Source organism: Hydra vulgaris, chromosome 05 (genome assembly GCF_038396675.1).
Source record: "Hydra vulgaris chromosome 05, alternate assembly HydraT2T_AEP".
Lineage (NCBI taxonomy): Eukaryota > Metazoa > Cnidaria > Hydrozoa > Anthoathecata > Hydridae > Hydra > Hydra vulgaris.
The window spans coordinates 33,186,001-33,201,450 of record NC_088924.1 but is presented as its reverse complement, the minus strand read 5'-3'; the positions used below and the strand labels follow the sequence as shown (position 1 = coordinate 33,201,450).

The 15,450-nt window shown below is 26.8% G+C and overlaps 1 protein-coding gene across 1 annotated transcript; it reads left to right on the top strand.

Annotated features, from left to right (window-relative positions):
- The first annotated feature begins 473 nt into the window (after positions 1-473).
- Positions 474-8,053, top strand: LOC100213474 (uncharacterized). Its single transcript, XM_065797955.1, has 7 exons — positions 474-614; positions 3,061-3,109; positions 3,645-3,677; positions 3,874-4,120; positions 6,840-6,948; positions 7,523-7,676; positions 7,869-8,053. Exons 2-7 carry the CDS (start codon positions 3,064-3,066, stop codon positions 7,994-7,996), a joined length of 717 nt encoding a protein of 238 aa, XP_065654027.1. The 5' UTR covers positions 474-614; positions 3,061-3,063; the 3' UTR covers positions 7,997-8,053.
- The last annotated feature ends 7,397 nt before the right edge of the window (positions 8,054-15,450 follow it).

Sequence of the window (15,450 nt, the reverse complement as noted above, 5' to 3'; positions counted from 1 at the left end):
TAGAAAATCTTTTACAAATAATCTATAATAAAATTTTCTATAAGAAATATTAACATAAAAAAAAAAATTAAACCAAACATTATGTTGCTGCAGATGAAAGAAATAAAAGTATTTTATTTTACGTAAATTTAGTAATTATTCTAATTTGTATATGCTTCTAGAAAAAGAGCTATGTTTTTATTTTAGTCCTTGTGTGTTAAAGTCTTGTAATCAGGATGTGTTACTTTAGCAACGAAATCAACAACGTTGTGTTAAGCGTGTTTATTTTTTCTATGTTCGTCAAAATGTTCAAAACCGTTTAAGACTTACAGTTTGAAATCTTTCACACAGTCTGGTAACATGCAAACATAGAAAAACTTGTCCAATTGCATCAATTTTACATCTTTAAGCATTAGTAGACATATTTGGTTGCATTAACTTGAGAATCCAATATAAATTGAATACAACAAACCATTAACTTTTGTTACATGAATTTGTTAGTAAACACGTTAATTAGATAAAATCTAACTTTGATTTGTTTGATCTCTTCACGCCGTAAAAGTCGTGTATATAAGCTCTTTTAAATTTACTAGCATTTCACAACCTACACAACAATTTAGAAGCGCGTCTTAAAGGTAATTTTCAATATTACTTTCCTAAATATTATTCTTTATTAGTTTTTTGGGTAAAGTTTTCTTTTAAAAAATTAAAAGTTTTATGCAACAAACATCTTACTTTGATGAAAGCATTTTTAATTTTGAAGTTAAAAACTTATTTCTTAAACTTTTCTTAGAACACAATAAGATAATTTAAGAAAATGAAGCAAAAGAAAAAATATATTAAGTAAAAATTATTTTTTAGAGTAAGAAAATATAAAATGTATTAGAAATAAAAAAAAACATATTTTTTATATTTATTATTTGTGATATGTATTTTATATTTCATTTATTTATGTGAAACAATTATTTACAGTTTACTAGTAATTTCCAACATGAGAATAAATAAATATTTAAGAATAGTAAATTAAAATAGTACTACAGAAAAGATAATAATTACTAAGGGAAAAATAGAAGAACCTAAAGAAAAAAAAATGTCACCATCAGTAAGCTTCGGAGAGTTTACTATAAGTAATTTATAGTTTATTACATAAATATGTTAGATTTGAACTTTTAAGCGGTATTAGCTTCTCCATGTTTACGAATTTTAAAATGGTGTTAGAGCATAGGATCACAATAGGATTTAGAGAATCTTATAAGTTTTGCTTTATAAATTTTGCTTTATAGAAAGGTTTTTTAATAATTTCAGCTAGCTGTATAAGTGCATGTTCCGCAGATTAACTTAAACCGCATTGGTTACAATAAACTTAAACCGCATTGGTTACAATAAACTTAAACCGCATTGGTTACAATAAACTTAAACCGCATTGGTTACAATAAAGATGACCGTTTTACTTCTTATTTTGTTTTATTTTATTCTTATATTATTTTTTTTCTAACTTTCAGATATCTGAATTTATACTTTAAAAATATTACATATAGTTCATTCAATGATTTTTGAAAGAAGTAACACCATATTAGGTCCGTAAATTGTTATCAGACCTCCATTTTATGTTTTACAAATGCGACTAATGACGTTACATTCAATTTATCTAAAAATAATAAATCTAAAAAAAAAAAACCGGGGCTAGTTGGCCGCAGGGGTAAGTTGACGAACTGCGTTTATCTTCAAAGCCTTTCATCAGAAAGTGACAAAAATTACACAGAAACTTCCTTATTGACCATTTCATCATTCACTGTAGTATAGTCAGGATTTGCGCATGCGCATGGGAGATATTGAGATTTATGCGTTTTTTGGACAAAAACGTAACTTTTAGAACATCGCTTCCTTTTTACTTTACAAAGAAAATAGTTAGTCGTATGAAAAAATAATTATTGTAAAAGTTTCAGTCACAATTGGTTTACTATATCTAGTCAGACTTTTTTTTCAAAGCTGCCGTCTTTCAGGATCTATAGACTGTTTATTGAAAAAAAAGCTTTCGGGGTAAGTTGACAAATTTTTCACGGGGTAAGTTGGTTCATAGCATTTACTATGGAAAAAAAATATATTTTTAAAAATTTATTATTATTTTTTTTTTTAATTTTTAACAATATTGAAAAAATTCATTCTTACAAAAAAATTAAAAAAAAAAATTTGTTTAGTTTTTTTTTTCACGGATAAAAAGTGGGCTACTGTTTGGCTTTATACGGACTAATATTTGGTACCAGCTAAATGTAATATTAAATTTTGGGATAAAATTGTTGCAAAAATTAATAGTAAAAAAGTTTCTATTAATTTTGCACTTAATAGTGCATTAATAATCATTTTTAAAGTTTGCGCCAACTTACCCCGTGGTTTTTTTTTGTAAATGATTGCAAATTTTATAAGTTACCCTAATCCATACTCTTTAAAACTACACTTTAATATTTTTTTTTTTAAATGTACCGTTAGGGCTACAGAGCTCATTAAGTAGAAACCGAGCCAACTAGCTCCGGTCTCCCCTACTTGTTTTCAGCAGTTTGTTGAAAACATCTACTAAAACTTCTTTTATACATCTACAGCAATTTTTTATTAGTAGTTTTGATTAATAGCCAAAACTATTGACTAGCGTTTTTTTAAAAACTTTTAAATTGAAATCTAAATTTTGGTTGTTAGTTTCTCTCTTTGAAAAATTTGAATAACATCGTCGTTTTTAATCTCTTGATGAAACTTTCTTTTTTCTTTTTTACGTTTTTTTACCATTTTTTATTAAACTTGATAAAAATTTTTATTAAACTTGATAAAAATATTTTTATGACTTGCTGTTAAATTGCAGCTAATACATTTTTATATTCTTCAAGTTTTGGTAAACTAATTGGTGATTTAAGATTTTTATTTTCGATGTCTTCAAGGTCGATCAGCAAAAGAGTGATGTTTTCTTTAGATTTAAGACGGTGAATAAACTTCACACTCCCCTTGGTTTGGTAGCATTTAGTAATTTGTTTACTTTTATTTTGACATTTTCTATGTTTTCAATTTATATTTTATCTTTATTTTATCGTTTAGATAATGGCAGTTGTTATAAAGTTCATCATAACTTTAGCTGTAATAACTGGTGAGTAAACGACGCTTTTTGTTGATTTGAAAAGTTAGTTTCAATTTTTTAAATTTCTATTTTATAAGAATTAAAAATATTAATCAATTTTAACTTCATTAAAGTTCCATAATTAAATATTTTGACTTCATTTTTAATTTAAAAATTAGATTTAGCAGCTCGCGTCAATTAATCAGAAGATATTTACAAATTTAAAAAGTCATTTTTAAAATCATTTTTAAAAATATTAAAAAAATTTCTTTAATCTTGAAATTTTTAGAAAAAAAGTGTATATCTCATTTGAGCTTTATACATTTATATATAAATATATTACAAGTACAAGAACCTTTTAAAACTTTGTTTTTTTTTTGTCTCTCAAGAATCCATTTTTTGAATGCATCAGTGAATGGGTTAATTTATACTTTATTGGTGGGTGTTAATTAATTTATAGAAATGTATGCGTTGATGTTTAATTGATTTTTATCATTGTTTTTAAAAATTTTATCATTCTTCTAGTATTAAATGTGCAGCATTTATTGTTTATTTAATTTTATAGGGTACAATGGCGATTCTTTTACTGTTCAGCTAGGTAAACATGATACTATAAATTATTGATAAATAAAAATTATCTGTTTTAATACTTTAAAAGCTGTTAATTTTTTATGTCCAAAATAATTAAATTGAAGTCTTCACTGTCAACATCACAAGTCAGCACTATCAGAAATCACCTCTTTTTTTAAAAAAATGATAAAAATATTTAAAGTTTTATTTATTTTAACTTTTAGTATCTCCGGCAGCAACTGAAAACACACATAATAGCATACGAAACTTATATGTCGATCGTCCTCTAACTTATAGTAAAGCGCTAGCTGATAATGCTAAAAATTGCGTGTCAATGATGGCACAAAATCGATTAGGAATATTTGACCATCCATGTCAAGAAAGTGGAGAGAGCATTTATTTGACTAGACAAAGTATGCAAACGGGATCATCTTCTCCTGACCAACTTATGTCTCTTGCAGTACAAGCGTGGTATTTATATTACTTATGTTACTTGCTACGACAGTTTGTAAGATTTTAATCTAAAATATTTACAGTAAACTCTCGGTTATTCGAACCTCGTAGGGGAATAAGAATTAACTTTGAATAACCTAAATTTTGAATAACTGAAAACCCTCTTTAAAGTGACTTATTTCAAGTTACAATCAATTTTTTTTTTTTTTTAACTTTTTGTTTAGTTGCTTCAAGAGCTCATAACGGTTTTGATACGGAGCACTAAGAAATAGCATTTAAATAAGAAGTTCACGCCTCCTTTACCGATGGTGAAAATCATGTCCACCGCTCGCGTTGAATCCTGTACCGCTTGCCTCTAAGGCAAGCACGTTAACTATTGTGCCACGTCTACGTCACGCCACGTCGATTTAAACAAAAATAGGTAGTAAAATGAAATCATAAAGTTTTCTCAATCGTTTTCTAAAAATCGAAATCAAAAAATCACAAAATTTTCAAATTTTCACAGGCTCATACTTACTGGTTATGTTTTCATATTCTTAGTTAAAGAGTTTGAGGAACACTAAATTTTTTGGCTGCATTTTTTTCATTTTGATTTTTTTCCAAATTTTTAAGAGCAAGATATTCTTCTCTGGTTGTCAATACTGTCTACTTTCGCGTAGACGCCATAATGGAATTTTTACGGAACTACATTTAATATCTTTGATTTTTTTATATTTTGATAACGTGTTTTTTTACATATATACATGCATATATTTTGATTACGTTCGATAAAGTTTTGTTTCGAAATGCGATGCAATGCAATCTAGAGCCAGAGAAAAACTTCAAATAACTAACGGGGTGTTTGTCAATGGGAGCAAAATATCACTTCGATTAAACGAAGTTTCGTAGAACTGTAGGGTTGAATAACTGATGGATACTTGCAGGATTTTGATAAAGAAAATTAATAGGAAATAAATAATGCTTTAAATAAGTGGGAAATTTGAACAAGTGCGGAGTGGGAAGTTAGAACAACCGGGAGTTTACTGTATATATAAATATATATATATATAAATATATATATATATATAAATATATATATATATATATATATATATATATATATATATATATATATATATATATATATATGCATATATATATATGCATATATATATATATGCATATATATATATATGCATATATATATATGCATATATATATATATATATATATATATATATATATATATATATATATATATATATATATATATATATATATATATATATAACTTACTTTGAAGTCACTAAGTTTTCTATCACAGCTAGAGGCCCCCAATTATAGAGTATAGTAATTAGAAACGACAACAAAACGCTTGCAAACATAAATAATTTAATCAAAGCTAAACTAAATAATTTTAATCCAAATATGGAGGAATTCCTCTAGAGCTATATTTAATTATTGATCTTCTAGTCATACTTAATTATTAGTCTTGAAAATAATTTATATTTTCATTTTATTGGCAAAGATTTAATATATTAAGTTCTTTAAAAAACTCTTATTTTTTATTTTATACTTTCTCATTATATATAAATATAAATATTTCTTAAAACTATACTTATTAATTCTGTATTCTTAATCGTAATAATTGAAAACTATTATTTATAATTTTGAATATTGTTTTCGTTTGTTTGTTTTTTCTTCCTTTGTTTGTTGTTATATATATATATATAAATATATATATATGCATATATATATATATGCATATATATATGTATATATATATATGCATATATATATATGCATATATATATATATATATATATATATATATATATATATATATATATATGTATATATATATATATATATACATTTCGCCGTTTAAATAATGCTACAATACCAAAATGTTTAAATAAATATATACATGACCGGGGCATAAAGAAGACAGTAGTAGTCTTATCACTAAGCCCCGTTGTTTACATCGTTTTTTACATTACGAACAGTTATTTTATAAAATATAATTTTTCTATAATACAGTTAAAATTCACTTTAGATATATTTTAAATTAAGAAAAGCAAAAAGCAAAAAACAAAAAAACAAAAAAAAATCACACAATTTCATAAAAGACAATAAAAACCTCAAGATGAACAAAGAAAAATTAAATATAAGACCTGATTTAAAATAAAAAATTATAAAAAGAATTATTTGTTAAAGTAATTAATCAATAATTTTTAATAGCATTAAGAATTATTTTAACACTGATTTAAATTAATTATAACAAGAACAGATGAAAGCAAACCATGCAGCTTGTAAAACTATTTACGTTTAAATAATTCGTATAACGTGTTTTTGTCTACTGAGAAGATTTTGGTTTTGGAGTTTTTTTATCTTGGTTGCGTCGGTACTGCACCAAGCAATGTTTCCATAATCAAGGTAGCTGTGGATGAATGAAAAGTATATATTTTTTAAACAGTTTGGTTTTATATATTTTTTAAACAGTTTAAAAACCTTACTATTTTCATCCTTTCAATGAATAAATAGGCTATTTAACTTTATATTATTTAAAAAATCATACATATTATGATATATAATGAAAGTCGATCTAAAACCAAAATTAGTTGTTGTCTAGTTATTACAACGCATATAGCATAACCATGCACGCATAATATATGCATAAATATGCAATATATTGAAAATTTAATATTTTACATATATTAAGAACACAAAACTTTTAATATATGATTAATTCTTTAAGGCATGACGAAGTCAGATTTACAAAACAACCGAGACTTCGAAAGTTTGATGAAAATTGGCTAAAATATCCCAGTAAAGAGGATGTAATAAACACGGGACATCTTATGCAGGTACCTTTTAAAAATTGAAGTATATGTTTTTAAATATAATTAAAGAAAGATTGTTTTTATGAAAACGTTTTCATTGTGAATATCTTTAAAGTAATTTATAAAAACAAATTAATCTTTTTAACGAACTTTTCTTTAAGTTTGTTTAAAATTTCAGTTTGCGTGTAATTTGCGTGTAATTTGCGTGTAATTTGCGTGTTCAGTTGCGTGTAAAAGAAAAATGAGTAGAATGTTTTTGTTAAAATAAAAGAAAATGTTTCAAATTTGAATTGAATATTTGATCATGAAGACTAAATGCTCTTTTTAATAATAAAATATTAATATAAAGTGCAACATTATAGATGGTATTTTAAGTAATATATTGCTCTTGGTAATGTATTATAAGTCTTGTCATCAGTGACGGATCCAGGAATTTTTGGTCGGAGGAATTTTTATTTTGCATCTCCTAAGAAAAGAAAAAAGGTCCTCCGTTTCTAAGATATTTTAGGACTTTCAGATTCTGGTGGGGGGATGTAATCCGTCACTGCTTGTCATATACCTAGTTAAACTAGAAAAGCAATTGTTTTTCTATATTTAGATGCTCTGGGCAAACACGCAATACGTTGGTTGTGCAAGTGATTTTTATATTGAAAATGGTGATCGTGTTTATTATCTACTTTGTAGATATGATTCTCCTGCCAATATATGGAACTTGATAGAACGATTGAATAACCTACCAGTTTACAAACCAGGTATAAAAATATAAAAACATTATAGATGGAGCTTTAAAGAATTTTGTGTCATTCATTTTAGGTCAAAGCATTTCCTAGAGGAATTCCAGTAAATTCAGATATGATAAAATAAGGGGAGAAACGCGTTCTTAACAGTTCCGGTAAAATTGCAGTTTATCAGAAAGTTAAAGTTATTTTTTGTTGTTTTTTAAGGAAACGATTGTTTTGATGATGCTGGGTGCGAAAAAGTAGCAACACAAGTGGCTTGTGCAAAATACGAAAAGACACGAACCAGATGTAAGTTGTCGTGTGATGCATATCTTTCTGTTAAACAATGTTAAAACCTTCTTTTTTTTTACAACACTATGTAAATTCTTATGAAGAAAAAAGTAAATCATGAGTCAATTGTTGTAGATAGTTACAATATGTAACACGTTTTTTATTTTTGGATTAAAAGTGATATATTTCAATTTCTTACAACCAAAGACTATGGAAAAACAACTACATTGAGCACAAACTTTGATTTTATGACTAAAGCGCGAAAAAAAAATTTGTTTCTATTGGAACAGAAAAGAAAAATGTTGCATTTTTGTTTATTCTGTCGGGTAAGAAACAACAATTGCATATTGAATAAACAAAGATAGTAAAAAATCACTCAAAAAGCTCCAGAAATAAATAGATTTATCTAGCTTTATGTACCGTAATTTAGATTTATTTAGCTTTATGTACCGTAAATAGATTTATTTAGCTTTATGTACCGTAAATCATTTTTATGAAGTAGCTCCCAAATGCCTACCATCGTGTTTTCGGTATACTCTCTCTGATAATCTCGTTTAAGGTTCAATATATTTTAATGATAACGCTTACCCTGCTCCTCTGAGAAAGCTTCCATCCTAGCGAAAAATTAACGCTTACCCCACATGTGTTCCATGTAAAATCCCATGAATCCCACACGGAACCCACATGAAACCCATGAGCGAAAAACATTTTTTTTCACTGCGATGTATATCTTGAGTGTATCGAGTTGAGCGTTGAGAACATGGGATTTTATTGAAATTCTACAACCTATTTTAGCGTAATTTACTATAAGAAACCTTCACATTGACAGCATTATCAAATGGTTGTTTGCGTTGTGAAGCAATACGGCTTTGAGACTCCGGGACTGTCTAAAAACACGCGCCATTCACACCAATTACATGTGATACCAATAGTCTCAAAAAGACTGTCCACATTATTGCAGAAGACCATTGTTCTGACTAAAGAAGTTAGAAAGGCCTAACGACATTTTTCTAATAAAATACTTACGCGTTCATTTACCATAAATTACACAATCAGAAGATAGTGGAATTTATGATATATGAACGAATATAAATAGCTTAGCATTTGACTTAAGTTTTAGGTCTTTTGTTAGATAGTTGATGTCTTTCTAGTTAGAGAGGAATGGTTTTTTTTTCTCAAAGACACCTGTGAAAACTGTAAATTTTGTTTACAAATTTCTTTCTCGTTGTCGGAGTTATCATTTTTGGTGGCTGATCCCTGGTAGGGGGAGGGATGAGCCACCAAAAATATATTTATAACCAATTTTTTGGGATAGCAAAATTGATCGCTCTCTTTTTGGGGGAAAGAAGGGGTGAGGCAGGAGGGCGGGGCGGAAATATTACCAATAAGTACCTGTAAATTTCACTCACCACTAAATATGTAATACTATTATATATACATATAAATAGATATTTTAGTCACGTGACAATTTTATATATTGAGTATACTTTTTCAGTATATATATATATTTTTTTTTATTATTAATTTATTTTTCAAAGTTTTCCAAAGTGCAATTTAAAACGAAGTTTTGTTTTTCATTAAAAATTGGATAAAAATTTTTCTAAACAAAAGGTCCTCGATATTGAATTTGGTGCGAACTTAACTTAAGATGTATTATTGGAACGACAAAGTTATACTCTGAAAATTTGGAAGGATATTTATGAGAGATTTCATTAAAATAAGATTGAAATGTTACTGGAGATAACCCACGTTTTCTTAAGGCATAAATAGTAAAACTTTATGAATATTATGCTTTTAAGTATTTAAAGCTCCTAGCTGACGTCAGAGAGGTTCACATTGTGCATTTCTGGTTGCCCAAAGTATTATCCTGCAAGCATGTTTTTTTTTGTTATAAATATTCTTTAGTTTAGTGTGATTAGTGCTACCCCAGGCAACGTTACAGTATGAAAGATAACTGTGTATAAACGAAAAATAAAGATTTTTTAAAGACTCATTAATAAGAAAAGATTTTGTGCGATATAAAATGGAAATATTTTGGAGATTTTACCTTCAATATATTTGATATGAAATTTTCATGACAATTTTTCATCTAAAAGCACTCCCAGAAAGTTTGTAGTCAATTACTGTTTAATTATTATGTTATTGATTAAAAGATTGGGTAATTTAAGCGGAATATTCACGGCTTTACTAGGCTTATGGAATAGGATAAATTTTGTTTTCTCTGCATTTAATGAAAGACGGTTACTTATAAACAAATCATTGATCTTATCTAATTCTTCATTTACTATTCTAAAAAGAACATCAATATCTTTGTGAGAATAAAATAAATTAGTGTCATCGGCAAATAAAATAGTTTTGAATATTTTTGATGCTAAATATAGTTCATTTACATAAAGTAAAAATAATAAAGGTCTTAAAATAGAACCTTAGGGTACGCCACAAGTTATTAAGTTGTTTTTCGAGTCTTTTGATTCTTTAAGTATAAATTGCTTTCTGTTAGTTAGGTATGACTTAAACCAAAGTAAACTTTGGCTTTTGATACCATAATTTCCCAGTTTTTTCAAAAGTACCTTATGGTTTACAGTGTCGAAGGCTTTAGATAAATCAATAAAAAACCCTATTGTATAGCAATAACTATTAAACCCACTTGATATATGCTTAACCAATTCAATTATTGCATTTTCAGTCGAATGGTTCTTTTTAAAACCGTATTGATTAAAGTATAATATCTTATTTTCAGTTAAATATTTATAAAGTCTGTTATACATAATGCGTTCGATTAGTTTCGAAAAACAGGGCAAGACTGAAATTGGTCTGTAGTTTAAAATATTAATCTCATCACCAGATTTGAAAATCGGAGTTATTTTAGCAATTTTTAATTCATCTGGAATATGACCTGATTTAAGTGAGAAATTAAAAATATGGAATAACGAGGGTTCGGTAATATCAAAAACAGATTTTATTACATTAACATTAATTTGATCTATGCCTGCACTTTTATTTTTTTTTAGATTATTAAAAGCATTATGCAGTTCACTTTTGTTTAAAATCGGTTTGTCCATAATTATATCAGTCTTAATAAAATATGAATCGAATTTTTTTTGTCCAAATGGAATTTTTGCTGCTAAGTTTGGACCAACATCAAGGAAAAAACTGTTTAATTTCTCAATAATAACTTGTTTATGATAAACTAGTTTTCCATCAATAATAAATGTTTGGGGTAAGTTGTTTTTTGCATTTTTTTTCTTCCCAATTAAATCTCTAATAACAATCCACGTTTTTAGAGCGTTTCTTTTGTGTTTTCTTCTAGTAATTTAGCGTAATAATTAACTTTTTATTTTTTTTCAAAGAAGTTTTTATAATGTTTGTCATTAACTTCATTTTTATAAGTTTTATTTTTTAAATATTTATCATACAATTTCTGTGTTCTCCTTATTGATTTTAGAAGGCCTTTGGCTTTCTAAATGCAAAATTCTAAGTTCTAGTTTGGCCTTCTAAAACGTAATAGAAGGCCTTTGGCCTTCTATTACTTTTGCTTTTAATGGAAATGCCTTTTCATACATTTTACAAAACTGGTTTAGAAATAAATCCTAACCATTAATAACATCGTGGGATCGCAGTATAAGAATCCAATCGACATAATCATTTAATATTCTTTTTGGCTTATGGAGCTTTCATTAATTTGTCTCATGAATACTGTTGATTTGAGGGTATCATTATTTAAAGTAACGCTATCAGTCATAAGAAATATGGGGAAATGATCAGTCCTGATTATAAAAGTCAGTCCTGATTATACCAGTTTTATAACGGATTTTATGAAAATTGTTAGTTATTACATTATCTAGTAATGTCGATGATATTTTAGTTACACTTGTTGCTTTGTTTATAGTTGGAATTTAGGTTCTATTTGAGGAGAATACCATTAAAAGTTTTTGCTTCACTATTTAAAGCATAGTTAAGTAAGTCAATGTTAATATCCCCGACCACGTAAACATGCTTCCGCGATATACTTTTAGAGTTCAAGAATGTACGCAAATAAGTTTTGAATATTTTTACCCTACCAGATGGCTGTCTATAAATTGCATTGATAATTATATTTTTAGCTAACTTGTTTATTATTTCGACACAAAACGACTCACAATCTGCATTGTTTACATTAAGATCTTTACGTTGAATAAAATCAATAGAATTGTGAATGTAAATGCTTACACCACCACCTACGCAAATATCGCGCATTTGATGAACTGTTGCATAGTTTGTGAAACAAATTATTTTAAAATCATGGTTAAGTTCCTCCAATAAACATTTAAAGTTCTTAAAGTTTATTATCATACTTCGAATATTAATATGCAAAACTGAAAATCTATTCTTATTCTCACAAAGATATTGAGTAGATTCAGATATTGAATAGGACTTACTTTCGAATATGTTTTTAATATAATTGTCAGAGTTATTATTACTAAAGATAATATTTTCAGCATTAATATTACTAAAGAGATTGTTCTCCATTTCTATAGTTTAAATTAAAATCCTAAAAATAAAGTATTATAAATAAAAATAAGATAAAAAGAGAGATAAAAAAAAAAAAAGTACCGTTATAAACTAATGGAATATAAAATATTTACGTTGCTTTTGGTGACCATTCGCGAACTTGTCGTATGAAATGTACGCAAACTTCCTAGCTTCTCGTGTTTTTTTCATGCTCACTCGTAATTCTTTTCTAATGAGTGTCGTCTCCGCGCAATAATCCTCATTGTTATGTATATTTTCCCCTTTTAATTTCCGAGAGTTTTTTAGAATGTTTTCTTTATCTTTATAACTAAGCAGTTTCACAACTATAGATCTCACTTTTTTATTGTCTCTAGTACCAGTTCTATGAGCCCTTTCTATTTTTATTTCATTCAACCCAAGAGTTTCTTCAAATAATTTTAATACTTTTGATTCACTTTCACTCCAACTTTCATTCTTGCTTTCTTTCAACCCGTCGATTCTCAGATTGTTTCTTCTCTTCAATTTCAATTTCTCTGAGCATACTTTTCACTTTTAATATCTCGCTGTTGTCTTTTAGCTTTGAACTTATCTCCTTTGTTTTAGATTTTACAAGTTCAAATTTTTCGGTAGCAATATCATCATTGTTTTGTATAAATTTCTTAATTTCCAATAAATCATTCTCCAAAGAGATAAGTTTTTTATTTGTTTGTTCTTAATCGCTTTCAAATTTATTCATTTTAATTAGGTTATTTGTATTTTCTTTTTCGTACTTGTCAAGTCTCTCGGTAAACATTTTCAAGTTTGTAGCTGTTAACGACGCAAAGCTTTTTTCTTGTTTTTTTAAAAGTTTACTGGTTTCATTTAAATTTACATTACTTTGTTTGTCGAATATATCGAGAATAGATTTAGATCGATTTTATTTATTTTTCATGTCATAGTAAAAACTTTTACGAAAAGTAAAATGGTTTCATTAAATATCTGCTAGATTTTTTAATAAATGTTTATCTGACTGTAGGAACAATTTTAATAATATTTTGGTAATTATCTTAGCTGAAAATTTTTTCATCATATATTTAAAATAATATATAAACTTTTCTCGTTGTTTCAGTGTATTTTTGTTTTTGGTTTTGTGATGAATTGGTTGGTCTAAAATACCTTTAAAAAAACCAAGTTCTGACTGATTTTCTTCAGCCAACTTTTTAAATTTAAGTTGAAATATTTGAAGTACATCAGCCTAAATTTTAAATTTAAGTTGAAAATTTGTTAAATCCCATCCTCTTCTTCCTTTCCGTCCATCTTAATATTATTTCAAAATTTCGGCAAAAATAATAACTTATTACTATATTATTAAATATATTGATATAAATATTTGTATAAAATTAGCTTCAGTATAATGAATAGTAAAGAGTTATATGATTGGTATCTATGCTTAAATGATAAATGTTTAAAAACGGTGTGCTCGAATTTTAGAAGCCGATTCTCAAATTTGTTTTCAGTAACCGAAAATAATTTGTGTTTGTACAACAAAATTAAAATTGTTATCAGCAACTTTAAATCGTTAAAAAAAAACATTAAAAAAAGAGATATATATATAAGCTCATGTTCTTTAAACTGCCTATTTTAGAAAATAATTTTGAAGTATGTATATCAAGTGAGAACAATATAAAAAGGGTAAAAAAAGAAAATTGAAACTTCAAACCTCAAAAAATTGTTTTAAAAGATTAAAACTTGCTTTACCCGATTGTAAAAATATGTTCAAATCTGCTTAAGTTCATAATAGTAACATGAAAAAAACACTTACATCTAACGACTCAAGAATAACATATAAATTATTACATGCAAGTAAAAAATCAATTCAAAGATTAAAAAAGAAACAAAACAAGGAAATAAAAGAACTTAAAGATTACTATAATAAAGTCATTACAAACCTTAATAAAACAGTTAAACTTTTGATAGCTAGGCTCGAAAAAAGTGACAAAAAAGTTGCTCTCCTTCGTGAGGAAAAAAGAATGGCATTCAAAAAATTGTATTATGTAAACAAAAAAAAAGTTTAGCATGGTAGTAAATAAACATGAAAGGTTTTTATACAAAAAAAATAAAGATTTGAACACTTAAAATTGTCTTCTCCTTGATCGCAAAATAGTAACATTTCAAAATGGAAGGTATTCTAATGATATAAGAGAGGTCATTATGACCTTAGTTTTTTTGAATGTCAGCATGAATAAAGTTAATGAGGTTATCACAATTGTATTAAAAAAACTAGCAAAGTTAGATATAGAAAAGCTTCCCTCAATTGATACAAAATCTTTGATAAAACAATTAAATCTTTTGAAAAGTTTTAAATAGTTATGAAAATATTTTTATCATTCAATACTGCAGAATCAGGTGTCACTAAATTGATAAGAACTGCAAGTAAAGCCTTTTATGCTAGGGAGAGTGATGAAGCTGGAGTTGCTGGGTATTTTTATGCATTTCTTGCTGGTAAAGGACAAAGTAAGTGCATGCTAGCACCCTTTGTTTGTAACCGGTTTAATATACTTTATTATAATGCTGCAGCTTTGTATTTTCATTCCAAGGATATTTTAGAGTTTCTTCAAAATTGAATGAATCTAAATAATCTTTTACTTGCAGTTAAAGAAGATATTAATAACAATTTATATTTAGCAGAAGAGCGGGCTCTTGGAATAATTGATAAAATGATTACAGGCTTACTTTGGCGTATAGTTGAATCACAAAAGAGTATTCTTGACATGAATCTATTTTTGCTAACCTTGAAAATGGAGCTTTCAGACTTGTGTAAAAAAGCATCAATTATGATTTCGAAAACACCTATATTCAGCCAAAGTGATGTTAATATTCATAAAGATATTTAGTATGATAAATTATTTGAAGAGACTGCTGACACTGATTTAAATATTTTAACACTGCAGACATTAGAAGTGATTTGTCATTCTTTATTAGTTGTTTTTGAAAGACAATCTTGTGATCAACTTTCTGGAGGTAAATATTAGCATCCTTCTGATAA